This window comes from Nannobrachium achirus (genome assembly GCF_963921795.1).
Source record: "Nannobrachium achirus genome assembly, chromosome: 9".
NCBI classification, from domain to species: Eukaryota; Metazoa; Chordata; class Actinopteri; order Myctophiformes; family Myctophidae; genus Nannobrachium; species Nannobrachium achirus.
Window position 1 is genome coordinate 17,109,026 of NC_137818.1, and position 17,675 is coordinate 17,126,700.

The 17,675-nt window shown below is 42.6% G+C and overlaps 1 protein-coding gene across 1 annotated transcript in view; it reads left to right on the forward strand.

Moving 5' to 3' along the window:
• The window catches only part of LOC308291423 (nucleolar protein 4-like), a gene marked incomplete at its 3' end in the record, with an annotated part of 50,679 nt that extends 44,672 nt beyond the window's left edge, over window positions 1-6,007 (forward strand). The window contains exons 6-11 of the mRNA XM_080733432.1: window positions 473-771; window positions 1,363-1,557; window positions 2,654-2,842; window positions 4,169-4,288; window positions 4,859-5,054; window positions 5,784-6,007. Coding sequence (XP_080589558.1) covers window positions 473-771; window positions 1,363-1,557; window positions 2,654-2,842; window positions 4,169-4,288; window positions 4,859-5,054; window positions 5,784-6,007 — 1,223 coding nt within the window. The remainder of the gene's footprint in view (window positions 1-472; window positions 772-1,362; window positions 1,558-2,653; window positions 2,843-4,168; window positions 4,289-4,858; window positions 5,055-5,783) is intronic.
• Window positions 6,008-17,675: the final 11,668 nt, after the last annotated feature.

Below are 17,675 nucleotides of genomic sequence, written 5' to 3' on the forward strand. Positions count from 1 at the left end.
CCCTAATTGCATGATCAATAAAGACATCAATCAATCAACCAATCAGTCAGTCAATGGATCGATCAACCAACTTTTTCCATCATGTTCATTTGTCGTAGAATCTCTTCTTCTCCGCCTGGGACAGAAGGGCCGCGTCTCAACTCATCCGATTGTCTGGAGCATTTTATCTGCTTCAAGTAGATTCTTTTCTCTACTGGAGGCGCCCTGGTGCATAGAATGCATAAACGCAAGGTGTGCGCAATGGCAACAAAACTCCCTTTGCAAAAAGACCAGTCACATGTGCAGAATCGAAATCCAGAGTGACCGTACCCTTATACTGTAATGCAGGGGTGTCAGGCCAAGGACCCCTTAGCTGAGAGAGAGAGAGATGAAGCAGGGCCCCCCCACTACATGTTGTATAACATTGTGTTGGCCATTAAACGTTTTCATAGATTTCAAGATCTAACTGACGTGTCTCTCCACCTCTCTCCAGACGACGACTCATCAGAGAGTGGCAGTGCCAACGGGCTGCCGGCACTCACCTCTCCGGAGGTCCTGGCAGCGGGCGGGGCCGTCCCAGAGGGCATGGCCGCCGCTGCCCCGTACGGCGTGGCGGAGGTCAGGGAGAACGGCGCGCTGAGCGCTCCCCTGGACTTCAGCACCACCTCGTCCTCGTCCTCCTCCGAGAACCTCGCCGACACACCGCTACCACCAGGGGGCTCCCCTCTCGCCTCCTCCTACCCCGCCGACCCCGCCAGGAAGTACCCGCTCAAAACGGAATACAGCAGCAAGGTGGGGACAGGAAGGTGTTAGGGAGTTACAGAGTCGTTGCCTCTTATCTCCATATTTAAACTTTTTGTCTTTTTCTGTAAATGAACACCCTACTTGATCATAGTACAGCGTCACACAAAAGCATCACAAGTAGCAGATTTTGAGCTCATAGATCTGCTATTTTGCTGATTATTTTGCCGGACATATATTTCCACCTGACAGAGACAAAATAAGTTATGAGCGGTGATGAATTCACGGGATACAGTGGTTGAAAGTAGCTATGTACTCAAGTACTGTACTGAAGTACAATTTTAAGATACGTTTACTTTACTGTGAGTAGGGTATGTCATTTTTTCAATACTTTATATGCTACTGCACTACAACGTCTTAGATGCAAATATTGTACTTTTTACTCCGCTACAATTAAACAGTTACAAGTTACTTTGTGTATTTTTGATTATTGTCAAAGTTTGAATGCTGGACTTTTACTTGTAAGTGAGTATTTCTACATTGGGGTATTGCTACTTTTACTTGAACTTTTTTCCATCTCTGTCGGGATACCCTAACCCTACCACGCACGGTGACTTATGTGTTTGTGTTGTGTGCCTCCAGTCTCCTCAGTACAGCTCGGGAAGCTACGACTCGGTGAAAACGGAGCTGAGTATGAGTGCAGAGGACCTGACGTCCGGCCGAACGCAGATGATGGATGACGATGACGACGAACACGACGACCACGATGACAGCGACAAGATCAACGACGTCGAGGGCATCGAGGGCATGGACCCTGAGAGACTGAAAGCCTTCAACGTAAGACCACACACACACACACACACACACACACACACACACACACACACACACACACACACACACACACACAAACACACACACACACACACACACACACACACACACACACACACACACACACACACACACACGGACCCTGAGAGACTGAAAGACATTAAATACAGGAATATGTAATTTGTCATTTCAAAATATTTTGTACCAGGGACCTCCCATACTAGACTTCGACACAATATACTGCACTTAGTTCAGTGTTACCCAACCTTGGGGAGAGGGCAAAGATAACAGGGCGGCACAAGGCCTTGTCTTTTTGGAGGTAGTAAATGTCAACAAAATCAAAATCTGCATTTCTGGGTCCTTTTTTATATATGTAAAAACAAGGCTATCTACAATCTTGTAGATCTGCTATTTTTGCTGTTTGTTGTATGAGAATTAGGATGCTACGTAATGTAGGACTAAAAGTGATTAACTTAAAGCTATTTGAAAAGAATAATACAAAAACACAAGAGTGAGTGTTTTTGCCTCACTTTGAGGCAGTTTGTGTCAGATGGAAGAAGGAAGGAAACAATGTTGGAAACCACTAACATAGTTGACTGGATCTCCTAGGGTTCTGTACTTGGTTTGCTCCTTTTTTCCTTTTGAGAGCTTGTAGATAAGCTATTTTCATACTTTTACTTTGGTACTATATCTGGATACTGTCATAGGCCATGGCTACACGGAGCTGGATATTTCTGAAGCTAGACATTTTTTTGTGCTGTTGGGGCTTGCAGCCACACAAAGCTGGATATTTCGGCCGCGAAGCTGGATATTTTTTAAACCGGATAAATAAGTGAAGACATTGAAAAATATCCGATTCACTGGATCCGTGTAGACACGGTACCCGGATATCTCTTAAGACTTTACTGTGTGTGTGCTTGTCCCCCAGTGGAGGTCTGGGGACACAGATTATTTTAGACCTAGATATCTTTCTCGTGTGGACCTAGATATTTTTCTATGTGGATATCTGAAAAACCGGGATTTATGAAAAATCCAGCTCCATATAGCCATGGCCTTAGACACGTGTGTTCCAATGTCTCCTCTCCTCTGCTTCTGTCAGATGTTTGTGCGTCTCTTTGTGGACGAGAACCTGGACCGCATGGTTCCCATCTCCAAGCAGCCCAAGGAGAAGATCCAGGCCATCATGGAGTCCTGCGGACGCCAGTTCCCCGAATTCCATGAGCGCTCCCGCAAGCGCATACGCACCTACCTCAAATCCTGCCGCCGCATGAAGAAGGGGGGCTTCGAGGTAGGTTAGGGAGATTGGGGTGGGGGTCTGCGACTCGTGATATGGTGGCTCTGTGGCTGGCAGTGGGGTTTCTTTGGTTTCTGGCCTGCAAAGGGGTCCGATCCTCCTTCGTGCAGCCATTGCGGGGAGCCACAATAATAGTTAAAAAAATTATATAAATATATATATAATTATATAGTATATAGTTGCAAATAAAATCCTCCCACTGATTGTCACTGCTGCTGTACCCTTCTGGCGAACCTGCCAGTGAGGAGCTCCCACCGGGACAGGCTGAGTACGCATATGACAAAGATCATCTTCCTTGCCCCCGGCTAGCTTGGGTTCCAGCCTGCTCGCTCCACTTCCGTGATTTGAGTAGGGGAGAGGGGGTAGAGGGAAGGGTAAGCTGTCAGTTTGGCTGTTTAGCCGTGAAAGAATGCGGGGTGCGGTGAGTTTCTGCAAATAAAATGGAGTGCTCGGATTTAAATTTTGTCTTCATACAGTACATCGCATAGACCCTATGGTCTATCACTCAACTTGCTGCATGTTTGATAAAAATGCAGACACATTAGTAAAGTGTGTGTGTGTGTGTGTGTGTGTGTGTGTGTGTGTGTGTGTGTTTAATGTTTGTGCTCACTTTTGTCAGCCGTCAGACTTTCGCTAAAAGCAAATTAACACATTACACACTTCACATACTGTTTGTGAAGTTGTGTTTGCACGTTGTTTCACAAGCACTTTGACAGCTGCCAGCGGCCACCTTGACTTCTACTTAGAACGGTCTTATTCTTTGTGCAAAATCAGTAGTTTGTACCAAGTGCCAAACATGAAATGAACACAATGTTTCAGCACATGTATAGACATCATGCTTCTGATTATAAACATATCACTGTAATAGCACCATGTGCAGGCTACACTCACTGTGTCAAAGGACTCCATAGGTTCACTGAAAAGCCATCGGATGGCAGGCGCAGAAAGTTCAGGCTGTGAAAAATTGTGAAATGCACATTCATGTTTAGTCCTGTAGACCTGAAATAATCAGCCTAAGAATGTCAGCTATCATGTATTTTGTGTTAAATATAACAACATTTGTACCTTTCAGCATTGGCAGCACCTGCACTCATGCACAGAAAAAGTATAGCCTCGCTTAGCCAGATAATATCACTGCGTGGAGGGCTTTTTCTTTCTTTTTTGCAATGGCAGATTCGTCTGGACCCAGGCTAGACAAAAAGTAACCTGGCTCACACAAACGTTAAAATGTGTTTGACACCCGTGCTAAAATGTGTAGGAGTCGTTCTGTGTAGCGTATGGTCTGCTTGATTAACTGTCTCATCTGTCCCGTCTTGTCAGATCCGACCGACTCCTCCTCACCTCACCTCTGCCATGGCTGAGAACATCCTGGCTGCCGCCTGCGAGAGTGAAACTCGAAACGCCGCCAAGAGGATGCGACTCGATGTCTACCCAACAACTGTGAGTGTGTGTGCGGGATCTCATCCATTCATAATTGAAAATAACAGCTAACCTTTCACCTGTCAAGACATGCTCACAATCGATTTTGTTAGTTTGTTTTAGTAACTGAACACATTAAAAGGGGGAAAACACCTGTGCCATTTTAGATTTTAGAGTTGGCTATAGAGGGTATGCGCATGCATAAAGTGAATGGAAAATTGAGTGGCAAAGTGAGTGGCAAAGTGAGTTTAGCGCCATTTAATGCAATCAGATAGGACTTTTCTGTTTGGATGTATGGGCGGTCAAGGCCAGAAAGTAGTTATTTGCCACTCAGTAGGCGTGTCCACATAACTTCCGGGTATGATGATGTCGTCATGTGCATACCCTCTATCAACAAAATAGCAGATATACAAGCTCACTTTGTGCCGCGCTGTGAGCTTGTACATCTGCTATTTCTGAACATTTTAGAAACATCTTGAAAGTGTGCGAACTACTGATTTAGAAGGCATTTGTAGAATCGGCCTCAGGCCTTAAGGGATTGAAATGATTAGTTGGATTAACGCTCTCCTAAACCAAACCTTTCATTCCTAGGATGAACCTGCCTCCGTTGACAAGCCTGTCTCCAGGGAGACGACCTCTCTGACCCCGACGGGCTTCTCCATAGCGGCCTCTGCGTTCCCCCAGGAGCAGATCTTCACCAACGGAGGCCTCGGCTACAACATCCGCAGCTATGGGACCGTTGTCACGGGCAACCAGCAAAACACTGCTGCTGCTCCACAGACCAATGGTGAGTCTTCTTTATCCTGCACATAACTGCAATTGATACTACAATGGCAATGGGACAGAGAAAGTATAGAATTTTGTATATAGTATCAAATTTGCCTCTATATTGAGAATAAGCGTTGTCAAAATACTGATATAGTAAATTGTTCATGTTTTTGTGTGAATATATTTCAATAATGCTCTGATTCATATTAGATAAATCTGTGTGACTGTAAAGACAAACGGAAGTGGGAAGGAGGCTTCACATCCGCTTTATACTTTACTCATGATCAGAGCTTCCGTTGCTCCAGACTGTATGACGGTAGGGCTGGGCGATTAATCGATTTTTAATCCTAACCGGATTTTTTTGTTCGGAAGATTACAAAAAGATATATATTGTAATTCTAGTATGAATCTCGCTCATTAGAGCCCTGCACGGGCAAAATGTCCACAGCCCGGTCTTCCTAAAACACAACAAGGTTCTGCAATATAAAAAGCCTGAGTCCGAATTAATGTAATTTCTCTCTGACGTTGTCACTTTATTAATCCCCAAATTGATCTTTCTTCATCTACGTTTTGGACTTTATTCACAATAGAAAAAAAGAAAATCACATTTGATTGCTTTTTTTTTTTTTTTATGAAAACATTTTTGAAACAATGTATTCTTTTTATAAAATCTAATTCGCTTCACTAGAGTTCTCTCTATAAAAACAATGTACTTTGCTTACCGTACTTCTCTTCCTCTCCTCCTCAGGTCCCACAGACCTCAGCATGAAGGCGGCCGCCGCGGCCCCCAACGTCTCGTCCAGCTCCAACAGCCACGGCGGGCAGGGCGGCGGGGGAGGGGGGGCTTCGGCCCAGCTCAGCGCGCCCGAGGTGACGGCCGTCCGGCAGCTCATCGCAGGCTACCGAGAGTCTGCCGCCTTCCTGCTCCGCTCGGCCGACGAGCTGGAGAACCTCATCCTGCAACAGAACTGAGTCCAAAACACCTCCACGGCAAAGCCTGGCTGAAGCAGGGGCCACAAAAAACGGTGCCAAGATCCTTCTTCTCACAGAGCCTGTCCCGTCCCCATCTCTCTGTGTGCAGCCAAGACTTTGAAGTCTGTGCAAAGCCGGTGAAACTAGAGTGCACAATTGATCCTGTGGGTAAATGCTCCTCTTTATCCGTCCGTTACACAGCGTTTGTACGTGTATTTGAAAGGAACAGAAACATATCACAGGCTGACATGTGTTAATGCGACACCTCGACCTCCATTTCCTCTCAGGTCTTCTAGGCTTACGATCTGTGCAGAACAAAAAAGCGAAATCATTGGAAAGAACATTAAGGACGTGAGAGGATTGCGTTGTTGTGAGTGGTGTTTGCTCTTAAATTAGATGTTACCATACTTTTACATTTGCTGTCGTGTGCAGAGGTTTGGGTAGTTGAGGTCTCTTCCCTGCATTCCTTTTTGAAGATGCTTGGTAATGAAGTGACCCGCAGTATCCACTTTGATTGTTACATGGTAGGAATTTGATGTTGTCAACTCGTTTTGGTGATTACAGAATGAAAAAAATATACCAAGTGGCGACATCACGCTCTGTTCTACAGTAAGTAGATACTCTCTCGTGTTTCAAAAACAAACACGTGAGCTAACAAACACTCGCCACATTCACTTATTTGTATGGACAAATTGGGAGAATTGCGTTGTGAAATTCTCGACATGGACCGCTGCTACAGACGTGGCTGTTGCGCCACTGAACTGCTAACCTCAACAGCTTAGGATGTGCTGACGTCGGTACACATGCAAAACAAACACAAAAGAATAAAAAAATACTTTCGATTTGACTGAAGCACAGAATCAGAATGGATCATTCCAGCTCAGTGTTTGTATCTCTAGTACCTCTGTCTTGTCCTTGGAGTGGTTGGTCCTTGGAGTGGTTGCCCACATTCTTAGTTTAGTGGTTGTTTACTCTTTCTCACCATGATTGAACTCTCAGTTTTTCTTTTCTTTTCAACAATGTTTCACTCCTCAAAAGGAACGCTAGAAGAGGCTTTTCAAGAAGCCTGGGTATGCAAACGAAGGTCTTAGACACCAGTCAGGGATACTAAAGGAGATTAATATATTGTTTAGGCGTCATATAACCAGTGCTACTGAAGAAGCGGAAAAAAGGTGCAATATTGAAGATAATCAGTAACGGTGTGCTTATGGAAATATGACTTTTTGAGGAATCTAACATCCGGTATAGGACTGATAATGGCTGAAGCCTTTCGGAAAAGTACTTGCTTGGAGAGAAAGGCATATTTTACTCCGGTTATGTACGCTAACGTCTTTCATGGTGTAAAATACAGTCGATTTAAAAAAAAAAAGGAAAGAAAATGAATCCCATCATGCAGCATTGTAGCCAATTTCAATGTTGTTTGTCATCAACGCTGATCGTTAACATTAACCTCACAACTGAGGCACTTTCACTGATTAGAACCAATCATTCAGGAGTGATTATGAAAAGGGACCTGTTATAAATACGAGACTTAAATGTTTAATGTCTTTATTTGATATTTTGATGTGAATTGTGTGGGAAGTAGTTCAGTGAGAGTTGTTATGGGCCCAGGTGAATAGATTTGGTACACAGTAAAATCCTCAGTGTTAATTTATCCGGTTGCACAGAAGTGGCCAAAATATTTGGTTATACCTGTACACTCTCAGAGTTAAAAGATCACTCTGGATTTTATAGTGGATGTAGAGATGGTTTTCTCATCAGCATCCTTGTGGATCCATTCTTATGCGCTCTTTTATTTTTATTTTTTATTTTTTTAGCACTGTGGGGTTTTGCTGTGTACATTCTGTCCTTAACACACTGTTTGAAATACGCAAAAGACAATCTTAGGAAAAAGAAGAAGATGTAATTACATACATCGCCGTTTACTCACAAATTCCTGCTGTGGTGTGTGCGTGCGTGTGCGTGTGTGTGTATGTGTGCCGTGCGTGCGTGTGTGTGTGTGTGTGTGTGTGTGCCCCAGCCAGATGTAGAGCACATTCTCAGAACAGACACTTTTGTTTAGGGGTCATAGGGGTCAGTGAAGTGCTGAGCACAACGGCGGTTGTTTTCAGTGTGTGTATGTGTTGATGTTGTGACATTTAATTAATCCTTTTTTATTGTTGTTGTTATTGTTGCTTGTTGTTGTAAATGTGAGCATTTACGGTGCGTTATTACTTTCTGTGTTGAGTGGAGTGGGCCATTGAAAGCGATTTTGTACAACACAGACTCATAGAGAGAGGACTGACTCCGTCAGGCAGCCAAAACATTCCAGACAACGAAAGACAATGACTTTTCATGAGAGATACCGTCTATATTTCTGTATCTATCAGAAAGCTCTCAAGTTTACCAGTTAGCATTCATTTTACACAATCTGTTTAATACCACTAAAGCTTACTTTATACTCTTATCGCTTGCCAAAAAAAAAAAAACTAATCTAGAAGCTAACAAGGCATGGCATACGTTGTATGAATACAGATTCATTCAGGCTTAATACAGATTCATTCATACATTTACAGGATATTATAGTAACAACTATGCTAGTAGAGTTCCATGTACAAACAGTCTATTCACATACTACCATGTCATGATTGGACTATATAGGACATGATCAAATGTCAAATCTATTATCTATTGCAACTTTGGAAGCACTTTATAGCTCAGGATTATGGTGACACAACACAGTGACATGAGCGTGTCTTTACCTCGGGTTCACTTCGGACATGTTATAAATTATACGATGAATTATTGAGAGCACAACTTAATTCCACCGGGAAGCACTCGGCAAGGCCAATCTGGCACTATTCAAAATCACGTACTTATCTCCTAATGTTATTTTTGCCCCCCCCCCCCCACGAAACCCTTTCTTTTTACCTGGGCTAATGATTAAAATTCTTAAACAGCATTGGTGCATATTGCTTTTGAATCTATTATTTCGGTAGGCCATAGTGACTTTGATAGACCTAATCAATCAAGCCGATAAGATGTACTTGGGATCTTTGTCCCCCTCTACGTGTCTTCCTTGTCCTTGTCCTGTCCCCGGGCCCCTTGTGTCCTGTCGGTGACACATTTGTAGTGCCGAACCTTCATTTATGCTTCTGAATTTAAATCAGTTCGGAAATACCTTGCGCTTGTCGAGCAAAACGTTGTCGCCGAAGCATGATGATGATGGAGCTGGTTCGCCGCTGTCCCCTACACTTGGTGTCTTACTCAGTGCCACAATTGAATCTCTTATCTCAATCGTGTGCTTGCAGATGAGTACACTCATACTCACAAGTCTACCTTGAGCATCTTTTTGGTGTGCGCTGGAGTTACTGTGATTGAAGACTAAACACTTGTAGACATTGTTTTTTTTTTTGTTTGTTTTTTCTAATGGCCAATGGAATTTCTCTTTGTATTGACTGGACAATGTAATGTATCAATGTTTGGTTAAAAAAAATAGGCCTGGTAGCTTGTGGATTGCTAAAGTGGTCAGATATATGTACTGTATAGCTGTACAGAGTGAAAAAAGAAATGTTTTAAACCTTTCATTTTTATGTGGGTACAGCACTGTTTAAAAAAAAACACAAAAAACTAAAAACAAGTGATTTTAACCCTTGCCTGTTTATCATTTGGTGGTGCTCTGTATGACTTCTATGGTTATTTATTATTATTTGATCTGTTGCCTCTTCTGCACAGACAGAGACTGTAGCTCTGTGAAGGGGAGGTTGTAGCTCTGTGCAAGGGGGTTCGTAGCTCTGCGCTAGGGGGTAATCGTACCTCTATGCAGGGGGTGTGTAGATCTGTGCAGGGGGTTGTACTGTAGAACAGTGTGAAGCTTTGTAATTTTTTTCCCCTCTGGTTTTTTGGACTCAGTGAAAGTGTGATGTTTACATGTACAGTTTTTCAGAATACTTTTTTTTTTGTTTTGCATTTTGTTGAGCTTACTTCCCCCCACCACCACACACACCCCAAAATCTGTGGACATTTTGCTTCGAATTTTTTCTCGTCGCGTCGCAACAAAAGTGACCACTTTGCCCCTCGGTCACGCGGCCAGCGTGCGCCGCGATGAACAGCCTCTTTGGTTGACAAACGGCGGCTGCTTATGCCTAACACATTTATACTCCGTAGGAGGACAGTGTCGTTAATCGGTCCGCAAGCGACAGCGTCATTTGGCGGGGGGTATAAATGGAGCTTTTAGTGCATCTGACTACTAAATCTGGAGTAAGAGAGAGCCTCACAACATCTCAAAGTGAACCATAAAAGATGTATTCAGCATTATTTTATATTTAATTTTATTTTTCATTGGGGATCAATCATTGTGGCCTAGCAGAGAGTGGGGTGCTCTGGGAACATAGCTGTCCCAGGAGCCTTACAGCTACATTAACCGTAATAAGTGCTCAGAATCTTTTTCCTACCCTGGCCATATTATGGTCATCCTTAACCCCCCTGGGAGGTCCACTTTGACCTGTTGTTGTATATCTCCATGGTAACACAAAGCCATTCCCCTTTCCTGGCCTTCAAAGGGGGAACCCATAAACCTCAGGAAATGCTGAATCTCCAACTTTAGCTTATATCCATTAATCTCTTCTGAAAACGAGAGTTTAAGCCTCTGCCGAAAACCATGACATTTATATGAGATGTTTATCGTTTTGTACATTTATCATTGTGATTAAAAAAAGAAGAAAAAAAGAAAAAAAAATCCAGTACCTGTGACTTAATATTTTGATTTATTTTGTCTTTATTTTATTTTTTTGGAGTGTTTATAAGTATGAATATTTATTATATGTGAAACAACTAAAATACACAAACAAAAAAAGGCTGTTTCATTTGTATGATCCATGCAAACCTGTCAAGGTGGGAATCTCTCCGCCTCTTACATATCACTAATGAGGACCTGTGTTTGTTTGGAAATAGCGCTTTCTCAGTGTTGCATCAACGCTATATGGTAAAATTAAAAAGAAAAAAACTAAAAAATACCAACACCAGTGGTTTACCAACAGCAGAGTTGCAGGCCTCTCCTCTTCTCCTGAGATGTCAGTAATTGAATAAAACAGTGCGATGAGCTATCAAACTGAGACGTGGCTCCTGGTTTTCTGTTCTTTGTTCCTTCTTTGTATAATCATCTGCAACCATTACAATTCACAATTTAGGCATTTAGCAGACACTCTCAATCCAGAGCGACATACAATAAGCAAGGTAATACATACATCAAATTTATAGGATAGAAATAGTAATCTAAGAAAATCCTATATGCCACACACCTTATTCAGTAAAAAACCTGTGAAACTGTGCTACTTCCGCCGGGAGAATTTCACCAGAAGACTGAACGCATGAAGTAACTTCCGTTAACCGCAGCACTTCTGCCACTTCCGATGTCTGCAGGTTCATGCCATTTACATCGCCTGTTGTGGCCAGGGTGCAAGTGCTACAGTAAATGCTATGGGCTAAGGTGGAGTCTGAAAAGGTGAGTCTTCAGACCAAGGCCAGCAGTGCGAGCAGCAACCGGGAGCCAGTGGAGGGAGTGTAGCAGGGGGGAGACAAGTGAAAGTTTTGGCTGGTTGAAGACCAATCGTGCATGCTGTGGCATATTCATCTATTTATTTTAGATTGATAGAACAACTTCATTATTTCTGCACAGGAGCAGATCTTGAAAAAGGATTCCTCCACTGGATTTTCACTAATACATTGATGGCCATATATGGAGATCTCTGGGTCAATGTCCCTTTTCTCCTTTTATGCCCATATATGGAGATCCCCAGCGTCATCAATATTAAGCCCATATATTGGAATGCCCACAAATGTCAATCTCATGTGGTCTATGACGTCAGACATCTATGATGTCAGTCATTTCCATATTTGGGAAAAGTTATTTTGTGGCATTTTCCCATTCAAGTAAATGGTGAAAATTCATTCAGGAATAAATGTATATAAATTAAACTATAACATTGTCCCAGGTAGGATTCGATGTGTCCCTCAGCAAGACACTGCTCCTAGTTGTTATACTGTAGGATGGTCAAATGCAGGACACATTTTACGTTATGAAACTGTACCTTTTCCTATGCAAACTTCTAATAAAGTCTTCAATCAATCAATCAATCAATGTGCAAAAGTACTGCGACAAAAAAACACCCCAAGGCGTGAGGCCTATATTATATTATACAGTATATATTATGCATTATTGAAATACACCCCTGCGTGTCCCAATGAAGCTGGTCGATTTGACATACTGTATGGCCCGTGCCAAGACAATTGTGGGAGGAGTAGTGCAGCAAAATAAAGTTTATCTGAAGTGGATGGAAAGAATAAAGTCAAACAAGTAGCCTCTATAGTCTGGTTGCCCTGCAGGGGGAAACCACACTAAATAGGCTATCTACAAGTGTAGATGTTCTTTTTTTAAACGTTTGTCTTTGTAGCTACTGGGTGTCCCACAATTACGCTGTGTAATAAGCAGCTTATACTGTAGCAAACTCCTCACTGTTGCCATCTGGGGTCACCACCTTGGCCTGTGTACTTGCATACATGGTCTCTATTGCCTGGAGCAAGTTGGCAGGGACACTGTAGGCCTTCAGGATCTTCATCATGGTGCCTCTGTGTATTGAGTCAAAAGCCTCTTTTTTTTAAGATTTGTTTTTGGGCTTTTCATGCCTTTATTGACAGGACAGTAGACCGACAGGAAATGGGGAGAGAGATGGGGAATGACACGCGGCAAAGGTCGTCCGGATCGGTTATCGAACCGGCGACGCCAGCAGGCATCATAGCCTAGTATGTGGTATGCGCCTTTGACCACCAGGCCAGCGGACATTTAGGATGGGAAAAATATATAAATGAATTAACCACTTAACCACCATTTAAAATTGGGGGATTTCTTTTATTTTGTTTACTTAAAAATGCATATCGGTTCTTAATATCGGTTATCGGCCTCTTTGATCACAACAAATCGATATCGAAATCACACATGAAAATCCCATATCGGTCGACCCATAATACCCCCCTCCCCCCCCTCAGTTAACCAATGTGATATGATTAAAATAATTGGATAAAATGGATTGATCGAACACTTTAAGTACTGTGGCGGTTATTATACAATAATGCCAAAAGAATAACATAAAAAGGCCCTGGGGGCTTGTTTCTATTGTGGTCCTATGGTGCTCCATTGGCTGTGTAATGAAAACCAGCAGGATTACATTATAACACCAAATATATACAATTCTAGAAACACAATTGTACCATGTATTATTTGTAGGGCAATTCATAGTATGAGTGAATAACACCAACATCATTTGCAATGCAATATGACTGCAGGGTCTGACATTAATGAGTCGTCTGAGACCTTGCAGATCTCCACAAGCAAAGTCACATCGAACTGCATCTTGGTTTGAAGATTTATTTTTGTGCACACGACTCCATACTACAGTCTGTTTGTATGTGCGTGTGAACTGTATCCAAAAACTGATCAAATTACATTTAGAGAATGCACACACACGAGAGGCAATTCAATCGAAAACGCTGTCAATGAAAATATAAGTTTGTCTTGTGTGCAACAATGTTTCCATTTTAAGACAATGATAATTGAATTGTGTCATGACAGTCACTTTGAAGAGAAGGATAGTTATTGAAGTGCATTTCATCAACATATAAAGCTCCTATACACTCGCAACTAAACCTAAAACAGTGAAAGACGAGCCTAATAATTGTGCGATTGCAAAAACGCAATCAGGTGAAATGTTGACTCTCACACTAATTTTGGTATCAGTCTAGAGCAGGGTTTCTTAGTGGGTGCTGTGGCACCCTAGGGTGCCTTGATGCAAGACCAGGGGCGCCTCAGAGTACTTTTTTTTTTTAAATGTTTTTTATCCCACGTTTTTGCAACCCATTTTTCTCACCCGGTGACTACCTAACCTGTAGTCCTGGTTTCCGCTTTCCCCCTGCCGCGCCAGGGGACATTGGGGAGCACCCGGCTGGCTAGGGGGAGGTGGTATAGAAACCAGGACTACTGCATGTTTTTGTGTGAGGGCCTATGCCCAAGGAGACACGGAGAGAACATGCAAACTCACCACAGAAAGGCCCTATCGCCAACCCCACCTAGGGTGTGGGTGCTGATGACGCGGGTGGAGGAACACGCCCCCAGCGCCCACAGCTTCCCCCGGCGGGAATCGAACCCAGGACCTACTGGTAGAGTACTTTGATAATATTTGGAAATGTATCAATGTCACTTCGGTTTAACCACTTAGACCCTATACTTACTGTAGTAAAAGGGACCTGAGTTAAACTGTACTTTAACTCTTTTTCAGCCTACAGTACACCAAGTCTTCTCATCAAAAATAGCAGATCTACAAGCTCACAACGCGTCACGTTGGAAACAGATATTCTACCCAGTTTACCTGGTGATATACTGTATCTGTGGGGTAAAGATTGACATATCTATATATCATTAATATGACAAAAGGTGTTATAAATAACAATGTAATTCAAGGGTACCGTGGATGGAAATGTTATTTACAGAGGTGACCTGTGCCAAAAATAATGTTTTCAGAGAACACAACCAATGGAAACTCTTGTCACATGTTTTCAGTGGAAAGGTTTTTTATCTATTGTGGAGACGCTGGTGCCTTTTCAGGGTACCTGACTCACTGAAACTCTTGTCACAATGTTTACAGTGGAATGGTTTTTCTCCAGTGTGGATACGCTGGTGTTTTTTCATGTCAGATGACTGACTGAAACTCTGGTCACAATGTTTACAGTGGTACGGTTTTTCTCCAGTGTGGATACGCTCATGTGCCTTTAGATTACCTAACGCGTTGAAACTCTTGTCACAATGTTTACACTGGAAAGGTTTTTCTCCGGTGTGGATACGCTGATGCCTCTTCAGGTCACCTGACTGACTGAAACTCTGGTCACAATGTTCACAGTGGAAAGGTTTATCTCCAGTGTGGATACGCTGGTGCCTTTTCAGGGTAGCTGCCTCGCTGAAACTCTTGTCACAATGTTGACAGTGGAAAGGTTTTTCTCCATGGTGGATATACTGGTGTTTTTTCATGTCAGATGACTGACTGAAACTCTGGTCACAATGTTTACAGTGGAAAGATCTTTCTCCCTTGTGGATACGCAGGTGTCTTTTCAGATTAACTGACTGATTGAAACTCCTCTCACAATGTTTACAATGGAAAGGCTTTTCTTCAGTGTGGACACGCTTGTGTCTCTTCAGTTCAGATGACTGAATGAAACTCTTGTCACAATGTTCACAGTGAAAAGGCCGTTCTCCAGTGTGGACACGCTGGTGTACTTTCAGGTTACCAGAGGTATTGAACATCTTGTTACAAAATTGACAGAGAAAAGGCTTTTCTCCGGTGTGGATACGCTGGTGTCTATTCAGGGAACTAGACTGACTGAAAGTCTTATCACAATATTTGCAGGGGAAGGGTTTTCCTCCAGTCTGGACACCTCCGCTTGTCTCCCCCAAATCATCCCTGTCTTCAGTGACTTCAGTGTCAGATTCGAGTTCAACTTCAACAGTGCAGTGTGAAGAGATGTCTTCGTCAACTTCGGTTTTCACTGGTAGAAATGTCAACATTGACCCATCAGGCTCCCCTGGTATCTTGTGTTCTTTAATGTGTGGAGACTCTGGTTCCTCCTGCAGCAGACTGGGGCTTCTCTCCTGTTCAGGAGAAACCTCCTCTTTACACACAACCATGTGCAGGGTGTCTAGGAGCAGGGGGAAAAAAAACAATTGAGAGCCAATCACAGTTTTCCAGCTCAATGTTTACAACAGTTACACGGCGTACACACAGTATTTGATTTAAAGTATGTGATCTAAACTTGTTGCATTGCACAATGCAACAGGCAGAGCTGAATCAAGTGTATGTTTCTATGATACGGCATTGACTATTTCTCACCTCAAATGTTTTTGAAAACATTTAACATTTAAAAACTGTATGTTAAAAATGGGAGCCAATGTCTCACAATTTTCTTAACCGATACGTCATTGACTGCATCAAGTATGAATATTATTAGTACCTTTTACCAATTCGAGCCTTATCGGTTACATAACCGTTAAAATGCGCTATTTTACCCATTAAAAACGTGTCGATGCGTGACCGCATCAACACGTAATACTCGCAAGTTGTGTTTAAGCTCTTCTTTTTTCTCTTTAAAACAGGGTTCAATTCGACGGGTGATGGGATCTGTTTTGAAAAATTCAAACAGAGAATTTTGCCTATTAGTGAACTAATAACAATGTTGAGCAGGGTTGACTTGAGTATCTTTTTAACCTCTAAACCAGCTCAGCTATTTATTTCAAACTAGTCCTTACCCGTTCAAAGATATGAGCTCCGAAATGATGTGCAGTGTGTGGGTTATGGGGTGTGCACTGTACACACAGTATATGAGGGATGGAAAGTAACTTTCTGGTGCTTGCATGATAATATGTAGGAGCATCAATGTAAGAAATACCCGTTTCGTTTAAAGGCTACAGAGATACTGTGTACCGATCTACATGACAACATCTGAAAGAGGGCCAGCCAACACCCCCCCCCCCCCCGCCCACCCACCCACACACACACACACACACACACACACACACACACACACACACACACACACACACACACACGCACACACAGAGAGAGCTGGTTAAACATGTTGCCTCATGCTAGATGCAGAATAGATGAGCCTCAAGCTAGATGCAGAATAGATAGTAGATACACCATAAAAATGCTAATATACAGCATACGATTTGTGAAAGTGACAAACGGGCTTCACAGTTATGTTAGGTGTGCATACAGTATATGAGGGATGGAAAGTAACTTTAACTGGTGCTTGCATGATAATATGTAGGAGCATCAATGTAAGAAATACCTGTTTCGTTTAATGGCTACCCCCCCCCCAGCCCGCCCGCCCACCCGCCCACGCACACACCCGCCTGCCTGCACACACACACACACACACACACACACACACACACACACACACACACACACACACACACACACACACACACACACACACACACACACACACAGAGAGAGCTGGTTAAACATGTTGCCTCATGCTAGATGCAGAATAGATGAGCCTCAAGCTAGATGCAGAATAGATAGTAGATACACCATAAAAATGCTAATATACAGCATACGATTTGTGAAAGTGACAAACGGGCTTCACAGTTATGTTAGGTGTGTTCATATGCTAATTGTGATGCGATTTCAGATCAATTGCTCCAGCCACTGAGGAGAAACGCTGTTTCAGACAGACAGACAGACATTCGCAAAATTATAGTATAGATATGCTTGTTTGCTTGATTGATTGGTTGATACTTAAAATGTTTAAATAGCATGGGTTCAGTAAAAAAACAAAAAAAAAAGAAAGAAAGAAAGAAAGAAATAGGCTAAAAAGGCACATAAAGTCCTGGGGACTTGTTTCCATTTTTATTCCTATACAATCTGGATATTATCATTGCCATATTTGTCTTGCCATGATAATCATATAGTGAAAATACGTACTGAAGTGGTCTTCAGGTTCCTCCTGTTTAATAGAAATGTCCCTGGCTGAGTCTGGAGAGTTCATCTTCACATGTGACAGAATGGTCTGAAATTGAATAATGACTTTAATTAATGACACCAAGTGATGGTGTCAAGAATAGGGATGGGACGATATG